This window comes from Bison bison, unplaced genomic scaffold (assembly GCF_000754665.1).
Source record: "Bison bison bison isolate TAMUID 2011002044 unplaced genomic scaffold, Bison_UMD1.0 scf7180017864064, whole genome shotgun sequence".
Taxonomy (NCBI): Eukaryota; Metazoa; Chordata; class Mammalia; order Artiodactyla; family Bovidae; genus Bison; species Bison bison.
The window spans coordinates 3,938,078-3,952,665 of NW_011494636.1; the positions used below are offsets into that span (position 1 = coordinate 3,938,078).

General features: G+C 38.2%; 1 protein-coding gene across 2 annotated transcripts in view; it reads left to right on the forward strand.

The window, feature by feature from the left end:
* Positions 1-14,588, forward strand: part of LOC104986236 (chromosome unknown open reading frame, human C1orf112) — a 50,545-nt gene that overhangs the window by 9,899 nt on the left and 26,058 nt on the right. For both annotated transcript variants that reach the window (XM_010836706.1, XM_010836704.1), the window contains exons 6-9: positions 925-1,090; positions 3,935-4,019; positions 5,916-6,054; positions 11,614-11,694. In XM_010836706.1, coding sequence (XP_010835008.1) covers positions 925-1,090; positions 3,935-4,019; positions 5,916-6,054; positions 11,614-11,694 — 471 coding nt within the window. The remainder of the gene's footprint in view (positions 1-924; positions 1,091-3,934; positions 4,020-5,915; positions 6,055-11,613; positions 11,695-14,588) is intronic.

Genomic DNA, 14,588 nt, shown 5'->3' on the forward strand with positions numbered 1-14,588 from the left:
AGGAGCCTGGTAGGCTGCAGTCCATGGGGTCACTAAGAGTCAGACACGACTGAGCGACTTCACTTTCACTTTCCACTTTCATGCATTGGAGAAGGAAATGGCAACCCACTCCAGTGTTCTTGCCTGGAAAATCCCATGGACGGAGGAGCCTGGTAGGCTGCAGTCCATGGGGTCGCACAGAGTCAGACATGACTGAAGCGACTTGGCAGCAGCATGTTTGTTCATAAGCTTACATTTATCCTGTATTATTGCAATGGGTTTTTCCACAGAGCAAACAGCATGTATGTAAATATTTGTTTCAAAATAAGTAGTTGTAGAGAAATCTTACAAAGGGGGCGCTTGCAGTTTCCTTGTTGTTGTCTTATTCTGTTTCCTCTTGATAAGGAAAGAAGTGATAAGGATTCATGTTGAGTCACAGGGATCCTGAAATAGTTCTGTCGTGGCATTGGTGACTCAGGTGAATTCCTTAATAATTAGTTGCCTATAAAAGGACCTTGACCTTTATTTAGTCCTGTGGCAGCTTTAAAGCAGAAAAGCTGGCCTAGGATTTGTGGGTCACAGGCAATTTTGATAATGCTGTTTGTTGGATAATGCTGTTGTTGGGTGATAATGCTGTTTGTTGTTACCTAATCCTTCTCTTTGGTGATAGGGTACTAAAATGTCATGCCATGGACCTAGTGTTATTAATCTTCTTTTTTGTTCTATATTTGTAAGATCTTAGAAGTCAGAGGTTGTATTTTATACATGCCTGCATCTCTCAAAGTACACTATATATGATGAAAGTTCATTAAGCATTTCTTTAATGAATATGTCATTCAGTAAAAATATTAAATTTATAAGCTCTGATAGAATGAGTTAAAATAAATTTGGCTCCTGAGCGTTCTCTGATTTGCTTTTTTCCTCTCGTTATTTTTTTGTGATCAGAATAGTGAATCTGTCTATTCTGGGCGTCTACACCTAGTCGCAGACCTTCTGCAGGCTCTTTTTAAGGAAGCCTATTCTCTTCAGAAGCAGCTCATGGAACTGCTGGATATGGTGTGCATGAACCCTTTAATAGATGAGCATGATGATATTTTGAATATGGTAGTAGGTGAGTGAGGAAAACTTACTACTTGGTATGTGATGTATATTGACTATAAACCATGCATCAGCTAAATTACTGAACCCAATCATTGTTTCTAATTAGCGATTCATGATATTAAATTTATAAAAAAATTTAAATCCTACCCAATAAACTTTTAATCTTTTCAATTTTTAGATTTTGTAAAGTTGATATTTGATGCATTAACAGATTTATATATTTGGTGATTTTCCCTACTTTTTCTTCAATTTAAGTCTGAATTTGTCAATAAGGAGTTCATGATCTGAGCCACAGTCATCTCCTGGTCTTGTTTTTGCTGACTGTATAGAGGTTGTCCATCTTTGGTTGCAAGGAATATAATCAGTCTGATTTTGGTATTGACCATCTGGTGATGTCCGCTGCTTTATTGACTACACCAAAGCCTTTGACTGTGTGGATCACAACAAACTGTGGAAAATTCTTCAAGAGATGGGAATACCAGACAACCTCACCTGCCTCCTGAGAAATCTGTATGCAGGTCAAGAAGCAACAGTTAGAAATGGACATGGAACAACAGAGTCATTCCAAATAGGAAAAGGAGTATGTCAAGGCTGTATATTGTCACCTTGCTTATTTAACTTATATGCAGAGTACATGATGTGAAATGCTGGGATGGATGAAGCACAAGCTGGAATGAAGATTGCTGGGAGAAATATCATAACCTCAGACATGGAGATGACACCACCCTTATGGCAGACAGTGAAGAACTAAAGAGCCTCTTGATGAAGGTGAAAGAGGAGAGTGAAAAAGTTGGCTTAAAGCTCAACATTCAGAAAACTAAGATCGTGGCATCTGGTCCCATCACTTCATGGGAAATAGATGGGGAAAAAATGGAAACAGAGACTTTATTTTCTTGGGCTCCAAAATCACTGCAGAAGGTGATTGCAGCCATGAAATTAAAAGACGCTTACTCCTTGGAAGGGAAGCTATGATTAACCTAGACAGCATATTAAAAAGCAGAGACATTACTTTCCCAACAAAGGTCTGTCTAGTGAAAGCTATGGTTTTTCCAGTAGTCATGTATGGATGTGAGAGTTGGACTATAAAGAAAGCTGAGCACCAAAGAGTTGATGCTTTTGAACTGTGGTGTTGGAGAAGACTCTCAAGAGTCTCTTGGACTTCAAGGAGATCTAAGCAGTCCATCCTAAAGGAAATTAGTCCTGAATATTCATTGGAAGGACTGATGCTGAAGCTGAAACTACAATATGCTGGCCACCTGATGCGAAGAGCTGACTCATTTGAAAAGACACTGATGCTGGGAAAGATTGAATGCGGGAGGAGAAGGGGACGACAGAGGATGAGATGGTTGGATGGCATCACTGACTCAGTGGACATGAGTTTGAGTAAGCTCCAGGAGTTGGTGATGGACTGTGCTGCAGTCCATGGGGTTGCAAAGAGTCAGAGACAACTGAGCAACTGAACTGAACTGATATATTTAGTTAATGTTCAAAGTAGGTTGTTTCTCCACAGTGATTAGCAAAGAAAGCTGTGCAACCTTGTACCTTCTAAAGCAGTAGCTTTCAGAATTTTTAAGCTATAAATTCTTAGTAAGAAAGTTTTCATTCCTTCCTGAAACACATAAATACATGTGTATGTGTATGTTTGTGCATGTGTATGTATATACTACATTTATTTATTGTATGTGAAATAATGTACTCTATTATAGTCTATTTTATTTTTAAAAAGTGCTGATTGCTCCTTCATTCATTTCATCACTTGCCAAATGCATCATGACCCAGAGTTTAAGAAACAATACTCCATAAAGGCAAAGTTTGCATTCATAACTTCAGCATAAGGAGAGTAAGTTGGTTTTGTACAGTATTATAAGGTACCTTTTGCTCTGTAAAAACCACCCCAAAATCTGTTATATTGAAGCAACTACTAGGGAGTTCCTTGGGGGTCCAGTGGTTAGGACTTGGGGCTCTCATTGCCGGGGCCTGTGTTCAGTCCCTGGTGAGGGACTGAAAATCCTGCAAGCTGAGTGGCATAGCCCAAAAAAAATGAGAAGAAAAATAAAGCAATTACTGTTTCATTTATTCACAGTTCTGAGTATTTTTAGGCTGGGCTGAGGTGGGACAAGATTTCTCTGCTTCACAGGGTGTAACTGGCTCACCTGGGTGTTTGTGGCCATTGACCTTACTCATGAGTGGTTGTGAGCAGAGGGAGGAATAATGTGCTGAGTCAGCCATGTGTACCCCATCATCCAGCAGGTTAGCCTGGGATCAGCTACCTGCTGATAGCTTCAGGGGTTGTCAGAGCAGCAAGAGAGGGCAAGCCCCAGTAGTCAGGCACTTTAAAGTCTTTGCTTGCCTCACGTTTATTTTTGTCCTGTTGACCAAAGTAAATTATATGGCCATGCCTGGGGTCTGTGGAAGGGAACTGCCCAAGCTCATGAACACAGATAGGGGGTTTATTGTGCTTACTTTTACAAATTATCTACTACAGGCAGAGTAGAAACCTTAATAAGTACTGTACAAATTTGTTTTGATTCTTCTTTGTTAGGTTTTCTTTCCTTAGGAATATATCATTTTTTATTAGAATCTCTGCAGAATATTTCAGTTATAATAGGGCACAAATTTTATTCCACTGAACATTTTTCATTTTATTTAGGTCATAGAGTAGCTATAAGCATCAAACTTAATTTTCCATATTTTATAAAAACTCTAAATCAAAAGTGTGACACTTTATTTTGATGTAATTTTTTAAAACTATATTACTTATTTTAACAAATGTTAAGATCATTCATTAGATATTTTTAAGCTCACTCCATATAATATTTCAATGTCCTAAGAGTTCTGTTCTCTTTCCTTGTAGTTATTCATTCATTGTTGGATATCTGCTCTGTTATTTCCAGTATGGACCATGCATTTCATGCCAATACTTGGAAATTTATAATTAAGTAAGTTTTTGTTTTGTTTTTACTTTTTGTAATACATTTTCTATATCCAAAGTCTTAATTATTTGTAATTTTCTTAGATTGCATTTAAAACATTTTGTATGGGTTTGTGTAATATTTACTGACACTGCTCTCTGATAATCCAGATATTGTACATGTAACTCCCAAACTAAATCTTACTTCTTTATCCTGCCATCTCTAAAATTAAAAAAAAGTTCTACTCAGTTAGCTAGTATATCTGAAATAATAGGGCATGGGTCTTAACCACTTGCCTGCTGCTGCTGCTAAGTCACTTCAGTCGTGTCCGACTCTGTGCAACCCCACAGACTGCAGCCCACCAGGCTCCCCTGTCCCTGGGATGCTCCAGGCAAGAGCATCCAGGCAACACTGGAGTAGGTTGCCATTTCCTTCTCCAATGCATGAAAGTGAAAAGTAAAAGTGAAGTTGCTCAGTTGTGTCCGACCTTCAGCAGCCCCATGGACTTCAGCCTACCAGGCTCCTCCGTCCGTGGGATTTTCCAGGCAAGAGTACTGGAGTGGGGTGCCATCGCCTTCTCTGTGCCTACTGCTGCTAGTGTTTAACTATCAACTATCCTTTTTCCAGGCTTAGGTAAGTTAATAATTAAGCTGAATACAGTCCCCTCATTATATGCTTTTGAGTTGTTTAAGTTTAATTCCATTTATAATTTTAACTAGAATGTTGTATGAAGTTGCTAGTGTCCATAGCATTCATCACATTCTTGAGGGTGGAGGGAGTATAGTTGAGATATAAAAATGGTTAAGAACCTCTACTTTATACATATGCATAAAACATTAAAGATCAGTGTAATACTTTCAGGTCTTGGGTGCTTTTCTTGCACCAGGTTATTACATTGCCAACAAGTAATAAATAGTGCAGTGGTTAAAAGTGTCAACTCAGCCATGCTGCATATACTTGAATCTTTTCTGAAATCATTTATCCTTTGGAAGTCTTAGGCAAGTTAGTTAACTTCTCTGAGCCTTAGTTTGCTCATCTGAAAATGGAAGTTATAACAAAAGTACCTTCTTTATGGGGGTACAGTGAGAATTAATTGAGTTTATCAGTTTGAAGTGCTTGGAACTCTGCAAGGCTAGTGAAGTACTCAGTGAGTTAGTCATACTGCTGTCACCATCAGGGCTTCCCAGGTGGTACAGTAGTAAAGAATCTGCCTGCCAGTGCAGGAGAGGCAGGTTTGATCCCTGGTCTAGGAAGATCCTCTGGAGAAGGAAATGGCAACCCACCCAAGTATTCTTGCCTGGAGAATCCCACGGATAAAGGAGGCTGATGGGCTACAGTCCATAGAGTCGCAAAGAGTCAGACACGATTGAGCAACTGAGCACATACACCATCACCATCAAATATCGTCTACTCTTGCCCACTTCTGATTCATTTTCTATTCTTCATTCAGACTGATCTGCTTCTAAAAATGTCAATCAAATCATATCACTCTACTGTTTAAAATCCATCCAAGTTAGAGTAGATGTCTCTGTTGTAGCACTCTGAACTTCACCTTAGCATTTGTCACAGCTGCAATCCATCAATTATTCTTACATTATTTAGTCTTCTCTTTTGTATTGGACCAGAAATTCCATATAGACAGGGCAGAGATTGTGTCTTTTCATTCACTCCTCTATCTCCAGGCCCTCACAGACTCCAGTGTATAGTAAGGGTTCAATTAATATTTTATAAGGAGAAATTAAAAATTAGCAACTTAAACTAATATGACAACTTCAGAGGTAAAGTCAGCATGTCTTAATTATGCCATGTCTATTATAAATGATGCATTTTGATTTTTTATATGTTCTATCAAATCATATTTTATCGTCCTAAGTTACTTGATGTGTTACTTGTGGTGATTATATTTTCTTTTTATTCATTTAGGCAGAGCCTTAAGCACCAGTCGGTTATAAAGAGTCAGCTGAAACACAAAGATATAATTACTAGTTTGTGTGAAGACATTCTTTTCTCCTTCCATTCTTGTTTACAGTTAGCTGAGCAGATGATACAGTCAGATGCACAGGTAAAAATATGGGCTGACAGCACTGTGAACAGTAGCTCCTTCTCCTTTGACAGTTATTACTAAATCTATGGATCGATTTACCAAAATGGGTTTTAATTTGTTTTGTTTTGTTTTCAACCTGTGAGATTATTTGTAGCCCAATATTACTTTTCACCCAGAATGTTACATTGGACTCCTGTAACTCCTCTACTTTCATTCTCTCTACAGTCAGTCTGTCCCTGCCTTTTTAAATACTCACTGGTTGGTCAAGACATTCTCCTCAGAATCCTTTCAGTCTTTTCTACTCTTACACAGAAGTCTAATTCCTTATTGCTACTTTTATTTAAGGTTGTCTTGAAATAGCCACAGTGAACCTTTTCTTCACCAATCCATTGCAACTTGTAGAGAAGCAGTATACAGATGTGTGAATGTGTGTGTATCTGTCAGTCTTCTAAACTTGGCTTATACTTATATATATTTATATTGATTTCAAAAAATTATAGTGTTGGCATCAGTTTTATAAAACATTGTATTCTAAAAATTTGTAATATGCTTATTAGGAATTACAGTTTATTTTTCTATAACTATTATACATAGTCTGTTCTCAGACTAGCTCTTTAAAGTTTAACTCATAATAGTCCTAAATTATAGAACTAACCGTACTCATGACTTAACATTTATAACTAATAATTTCAGTGTGTTGTTATTTTTAAGTTGCTAAGTTGTATTCACCGTTTTGTGACACCATGGACTGTAGCACTCCCCACCCTTCACTGTCTCCTGGAGTTTGCTCAGCTTCATGTCCACTGAGTTGGTGATACCATCCAACCATCTCATCCTTTGTTGTCCTCTTTTCCTCCTGCCCTCAATCTTTCCCAGTATCAGGGTCTTGTCCAATAAAGTGACTCTTTGCATCATGTGGCCAAAGTATTGGAGCTTCAGCATCAGTCCTTCCAGTGAATATTCAGGGTTGATTTCCTTTAGGGTTGAGTAGTTTTATCTCCTTGTTGTTCAATGGACTCTCAAGAGCCTTCTCCAACGCCACAGTTCAAAAGCATCACTTCTTCAGTCCTCAGGCTTCTTTATGGTCCAACTCTCACATCCATACATAACTACAAGAGAAACCATAGCTTTGACCATATGAACCTTTGTCAGCAAAGTGATGTCTTTGTTTTTTGATACACTGTCTAGGTTTGTCATAGCTTTCCTTCCAGAGAGCAAGCATCTTTTAGTTTCATGGCTTCAGTAACTGTCCACAGTGATTTAGGAACACAATAAGATAAAATCTATCACTGTTTCCCTAACTATTTGCCATGAAGTGATGGGACTAGCCAGGCTTCAGCAATACATGAACTGTGAACTTCCAGATGTTCAAGCTGGTTTTAGAAAAGGTAGAGAAACCAGAGATCAAATTGCCAACATCTGCTGGATCATTGGAAAAGCAAGAAAGTTCCAGAAAAACATCTATTTCTGCTCTATTGACTATGCCAACCCTTTGACTGTGTGGATCACAATAAACTGTGGAAAATTCTGAAAGAGATGGGAATACCAGACCACCTAACCTACCTCTTGAGAAGCCTATATGCAGGTCAGGAAGCAACAGTTAGAACTGGACGTGGAACAACCGACTGGTTCCAAATTGGGAAAGGAGTACATCAAGCCTGTATATTGTCACCCTGCTTATTTAACTTATATGCAAAGTACATCATGAGAAACGCTGGGCTGGAAGAAACACAAGCTGGAATCAAGATTACTGGGAGAAATATCAATAACCTCAGATATGCAGATGACACCACCCTTATGGCAGAAAGTGAAGAAGAACTAAAGAGTCTTTTGATGAGGGTGAAAGAGGAGAGTGAAAAAAGTTGTCTAAAGGCTCAACATTCAGAAAACTAAGATCATGGCATCCGGTCCTATCATTTCATGGCAAATAGATGGAGAAACAGTGGCTGACTTTATTTTCTTGGGCTCCAAAATCACTGCAGATGGTGATTACAGCCATGAAATTAAAAGACGCTTACTCCTTGGAAGGAAAGTTATGACCAACCTAGACTGCATATTGAAAAGCAGAGACATTGCTTTGTCAACAAAGGTCTGTCCAGTCAAGGCTATGGTTTTTCCAATAGTCGTGTATGGACATGAGAGTTGGACTATAAAGAAAGCTGAGCACCAAAGAATTGATGCTTTTGAACTGTGGTGTTGGAGAAGACTCTTGAGAGTCCCTTGGACTGCAAGGAGATCCAACCAGTCTATCCTAAAGGAGATTAGTCCTGGGTATTCATTGGATGGACTAATGTTGAAACTGAAATACTTTGGCCACCTGATGCAAAGAGCTGACTTTGAAAAGATCCTGATGGTGGGAAAGATTGAGGGCAGGAGGAAAAGGGGACGACAGAGGATGAGATGGTTGGATGGCATCACCGACTCAGTGGACATGAGTTTGGGTAAACTCTGGGAGTTGGTGATGGACAGGGAGGCCTGGTCTGCTGCAGTTCATGGGGTCGCAAAGAGTTGGACACAACTGAGCAATTGAACTGATGGGACTAGATGCCATGATCTTAGTTTTTTGAATGTTGAGTTTTAAGCCTGCTTTTTCACTTTCCTTTTTCACTTTCATCAAGAGGCTCTTTAGTTCCTCTTTGCCTTCTGCCATTAGAGTGCTATGAGGTTGATATCTTTCCTGGCAATCTTGACTCCAACTTGTGATTCATCCAGCCTGGCATTTCACATGGTGTACTCTGCATAGAAGTTAAATTTTCAATGGTAAATGAATTAAATATTTTTCCATAGGTTAACAATAACATCTCTTCCTGTCGTAGACCTGTGAATGGATACAGGAAATTCCTTTGTCCGTTGCTCTTTGCCCAGCAACTGTGGGGGTGGGCATGTGAGGATTCATTCAGTTCCTAAAACTGGTCACAACTTCTAGGGCCAGGATGATCTGGAAAGAGAGACCTAGAGGAGGGTGGGAAGTTTGAAAAGGGCTTCTGAAATTGGTAAGAGGGAGTGAGGAGTAGCTTTAGGAAGAGGCAAACCCTTTCCTTCTTGCTTCTCTTCTTTTTATCTATCCTCCCCTCCCATCCCTTTTTTCCTTTTCTGTCCCCACTTCCTTCTTTTACCCTTTCTGATTCCCCTCACCTTGCTGAAAGGAGAAGGTATTTGCTTAACTATCAGTGGCAGAAAGGATGCTCCCTTCTCCTCCTTTATCCTGTACATTTATATCCTCCACTGCAGCCTCCTCTTTTCCCAGTTTCTATCTTGCTTATCTTGACTCCACAGATCCCCCAGTTAGTATTTATTCAGAGAGTAAGATTAGACAGATTCCTTGGAGAGAAGTGAGGTGGAGAAAGCCGAAGCCACCGTATAGTCTATAGTGGAAGAGGAAAGAGAGCTCCTGAGGGTACCTGATCAGGATGGCTGTTTGTACATAAGGTATATAAGTTCAGTGCATATAAACTCCTTGTATATGAAAATCAGAGAATTGTAAACTTTCCTAAATGTCCAAGTAGATTTTCATGTTTTTCCTTACTTGTTTTTATTTATTTGGGATTCATAAGAGTAACTAGCACTATTTACTGCTGTCCATTGCCTGAAATGGAGCTTTGAAAAAATCTCTATAGTTTCTCCATTCTTAAGTCTAAATTTTAAATAGCAATGCCCTCTGCTGTTTGCTATTGATATTTATTGAGGAATCAAACTTTCATTAAACTCTTCCAAGCAGTTTTTTCACCTTGTTTTTAAAAACATCAGAAGGAAACCACTAGATTTCATAGGTAATATGCTGTTTATGGAAGCATATAGATGTATGAGTTCCTGAATTACATAGTTGAGGCTGCTATATAACAAATGATCACAAATGACTGCAAATCACGTGGCAGATTTATTCACTCGCAGTTCTAGAGGATAGATCTCTGAACAAGCAGGACCTTGTTCGCTTGCAGACTCTGTGGGAGAGTCCGCTGCATCCTCTCTCTTAGTTTCTGGCGTCACTGGCATTCCTGGATTTGCATCTGTACAGCTTCAGTCTCTGCTGCCATCATCACAAGGTATTCTCTCTTTGTCCCTTCACATTATCTTCATAATAAGGACACCAGTCATGTTAGATTAAATGTACATCCTACTCCAGTATGACCTCATCTTAACTGATTACATCTGCAATGTCCCTACTTCCAAATAAAGTCACATCCTGGGGTTTTGGGCATTAGGACTTCAACCTGTCTTTTTAGGAGACACAGTTCAACCCATGACAGCTCCTATAATGGATGTTTTCTCTCTTAAGTCTTGAACATGGTTTCAAAATCAACTATTATGTATAGACTTTGTAACAAGCTTTTTCATCACCAGTAATTTAGACAGGGAAAATTTATTTGTAAGGCTCTTAGATATAAATTTGTACTATAATTCCTATTTTTACTAATGTAATGCTTATAGAAAGTTACATTCAGAAAAACTCATTTTAAAATCTGTTGCCTATAGTTGGATTTATTGCTCACTACATTTAGACTTATCAGTATTTTTCTTTTATCAGTACTTTAAAGAAAGGAAGAATGGCTCAATATTTTGAAACATTAAACACATAGCACACATTTAAAAATAATAGGATTATACAAATTGTTTTGCAGCTTGATTTTTTACTGAATCTATCTTGAGGCTTTCTGTATCCCTGAGGGCATATCTACCCAATTCCTTTTAATAGCTTTATGCCACTACTGTTTATGAATATACCTTGGCTTTATTTAACCATTCTCCAATTAATGGACAATGGTTCATTTCAATTTTCACGACATAGAAAGGATACATTGCATACCTATGCTGGTATTTCAATAGAATATATTTCCAGAAGTGGAATTGCTACTGGGTCAAGGAGTTTTAATGCTCAAGCTTTTAATAATAATAATAGTAATGCAAAGAGGGTGTTATTTCATGCTCCCATAAATGTTAAAATGTTTATTACTACACTTCCATGTCAACACTGGAATATTATCTGTCTTTTAAATCTTTGCTAATCAAATAGTCACCTGTCCTCCAGCTTCAAAAGATATGTAATTAGGTTGTAATTTGGAGGTTTTCAATATTACTTATTGGAAATTTTGTAGTTTCTTTTCTACAACCTGCCTTCTCATGTCTTCTATTTGTTTTCTTTTATAGCTCATTCTTTTATGGGTCTGTAAGATCTTTTTCTTGCAGTCCGTGGAGTCACAAAAAGTCAGACATGACTTAGTGACTGAACAACAACAGAGACCTTTTTCTTTTGACCATTTACTGATCCCCATATAGCAAGGGACAGTTACGATATTAAAGTTTGTTTCACTGTCAGATCAATCAAATATCACCTCTTTTGCTGTTTTAGATTATTTTCAGTAATACAGACTAATTTTTTGAAATATCTGTATAATCATTGGGTGTGTTTTGTATTGCTTCTAACAGTAATTCAGAGAACAATTATTTTCTCATGGAAAATGTTTCCACTCTGTGTTTATTAAGAGAGATTTTTAGAAAATCCTGTCTCATATACAGTTTTAGCTAATTTCATGTTCTTTTCATATTTATTATGCTTTCTTATTTTTTTTTTTGAAACAGGATAATGCAGACTACAGATTATTTCAGAAAACACTCAAATTGTGTCGTTTCTTTGCCAACTCCCTTTTGCACTATACTAAGGTAAAGCTTATTTTTTTTATAATGCATGAATGTGAAATCTACAATACATTGTAAGTTATCCTGTTTTTTAATTCCTGCCAGAAACAATCTCTTGAAGTTATTTTGTCGAGTATATTTTGTAGGGTTTTTGGTTTAATATTGTTTCTTAAATATTGAGCATCTGTTATATCGTTTAGGTTGCTACCATCATATTGTTACTAGTTTTATTCAATTTTCTGAAAAATTTATTTTTAAGTGTAAACAATTATTTCTAGAGGCACAGATCAGTTTTTTTTCTTTTTTTTTTTTAAAGATAATTCAGTTTATCTTTACTATTGATAAATTATTTCTAAAGTAGGTTGTTAAAGTTTAAATGTTAAAGTTTAAATATTAAAGTTTAAATGTTCAAGCTGTATAATAATTTTAAGACCTGTGTGTTTTTGAGTTGTCAGGGTAGCATAGTGATAGTTGAAGATATATGAACAGAATAGGTAAGTTGTCAAGGAAGATTATTTAGAGAGAAGAGCAGGGGATACTTAACAGCAGCCAGTGAAAGAAATAGCATTAATGTTAGTAATTTAAAAACTATTGTTCATGTTGAATTTGTTTTTACCCTTGTCTTCCTCCTTTTTTGACAAAAAGAGAAGGATCTTCAGTGACTGTTTATTAGTCAAAATTCCATGACAGATACACTGACTTCTGACACACTTGCCATCCTGGTTAGTGTGCTGAGTTTGTCCTCTGGGCCACAACCACTTACCGTGATTGATTGCTCTGACACTGGGTTCCCTGCAGTTTGCAGTGTATGTATTTCAGTGGCAGGGGTTCATGACAGGGAGGTCCTAGCTCCAGTGGTACTTTTGGGTAGTTACCCATCTGATATTTGCTGATATGTAGGAGGTAAAATGTGCCTAATTATACTGAAGAAGCTAAAAGTTGATCAGTTCTATGAAGACCTAGAAGATGTCCTAGAACTAACACACAAAAAAAGATGTCCTCTTCATTGTAAGGGATTGGAATGCTAAAGTAGAAAGTTAAGAGATACTTTGGGTAACAGGCAAGTTTGGCCTTGGAGTACAAGTGAAGCAGGGCAAAGGCTAACAGAATTATGCCAAGAGAATGCACTGGTCATAGCAAACACTCTTTTTCAACAGCACAAGAGGCAACTTTACATACGGACATCACCAAATGACCAAGACCGAAATTTGATTGAAAACGTTCTTTGTAGCCAAAGATGGAGAAGCTGGATACAGTCATCAAAAACAAGACCTGGAGCTGCCTGTGGCTCAGATCACCAGCTCCTCGTAGCAAAATTCAGGCTTAAACTAAAGAAAGTGGGGGGAACCACTGGGCCAGTCAGGGATGACTTAAATCAAATCCCCTATGAATATACAGTGGAGGTGACAAATAGATTCAGGGGATCAGATCTAGTAAAAAGAGTGCCTGAAGAACTATGGACAGAAGTCCGTAATATTATACAGGAGGCAACGAACAAAACCATCCCAAAGAAAAAACAATGCAAGAAGGCAATATGTTTGTCTAAGGATGCTTTCAAATAGCTGAGGAAAGAAGAGAAGCAAAAAGCAAAGGTGAAAGGGAAAGGTACACCCGTCTAACTGTAGAATTCTGGAAAACAGTAAGGGGAGACCTGAAGGCCTTCTTCAATGGACAGTGCAAAGGAGTAGAGGAAACAGCAGAAAGGTTAAGACTAGAGATCTCTTCAAGAAAATTGGAAGTACCAAAGGAACATGTTGTCCAAAGATGGGCACAATAAAGGATGGAAACGATAAAGACCTATTAGAAGCAGAAGAGATCAAGAAGAGACTGAAAGAATACACGGTAGAACTCTACAGAAAAGACCTTAATGACCTGGATAACCATGACAGTGTAGTCTCTTACTCAGAGCCAGACATTCTGGAGTGTAAAGTCAAGTGGGCCGTAGGAAGCACTGCTGCCATTAAAGCTAGTAGAAAGATGGAATTCCAGCAGAGCTATTTAAAATCCTAAAAGATGATGCTATTAAAGTGCTGCACTCAGTATGTCAGCAGATTTGAAAAACCCAGCAGTGGCCACAGGACTGGAAAAGGTCAGTTCTCATCTCAATTCCCAAGAAGGGCAGAAGTAAAGAATGTTCAAACCACTGGACAATTGCACTCATCTCCCATGCTAGTAAGGTTATGCTCAAAATCCTCCAAGCTAGGCTTCGATGTTATATGAACTGAGAACTTCCAGATGTTCAGGCTGGGTTTAGAAAAGGCAGAGGAACCAGAGATCAAATTGCCAACATTTGCTGAATCATAGAGAAAGCAAGGGAATTCCAGAGAAACATCTACCTCTGTTTCATTGACTACATTAAAGCCTTTGACTGTGGATCATAACAAACTAGAAAACTCTTAAAGAGATGGGAATACCAGACCATTTTACCTGTCTCCTGAGAAACCTTTTTGTGGGTCAAAAAGCAACAGTTAGAACCTTGTATGGAACAACTGACTGGTTCAGTATTGAGAAAGGAGTACGACAGTGCTGTTTATTGTCACCCTGTTTGTTTAACTTATGTGCAGAGCACATCATGTGAAATGCTGGGTGGGATGAGTTACAAGCTGGAATCAAGCTTGCTGGGAGAGATAGCAACAACCTCACCTTTGCAGATGGTACCATTCTAATGGCAGAAAGCAAAGAGGAACTAAAGAGCCTCTTGATGCCGGTGAAGGAGGGGAATGAAAAAGCCAGCTTAAAACTGAATATTAAAAAAACTAAGATCATGTCATCTGGCCCCATCACTTCATGGCAAATAGAAGGGGAAAAGGTGGAAGCAGTGACGTATTTCCTCTTCTTGGGCTCTAAAATCACTGTGGATGGTGACTGCAGGCATGAAATTAGAAGACGATGGCTTCTTGGCAGAAAAGCTATGACAA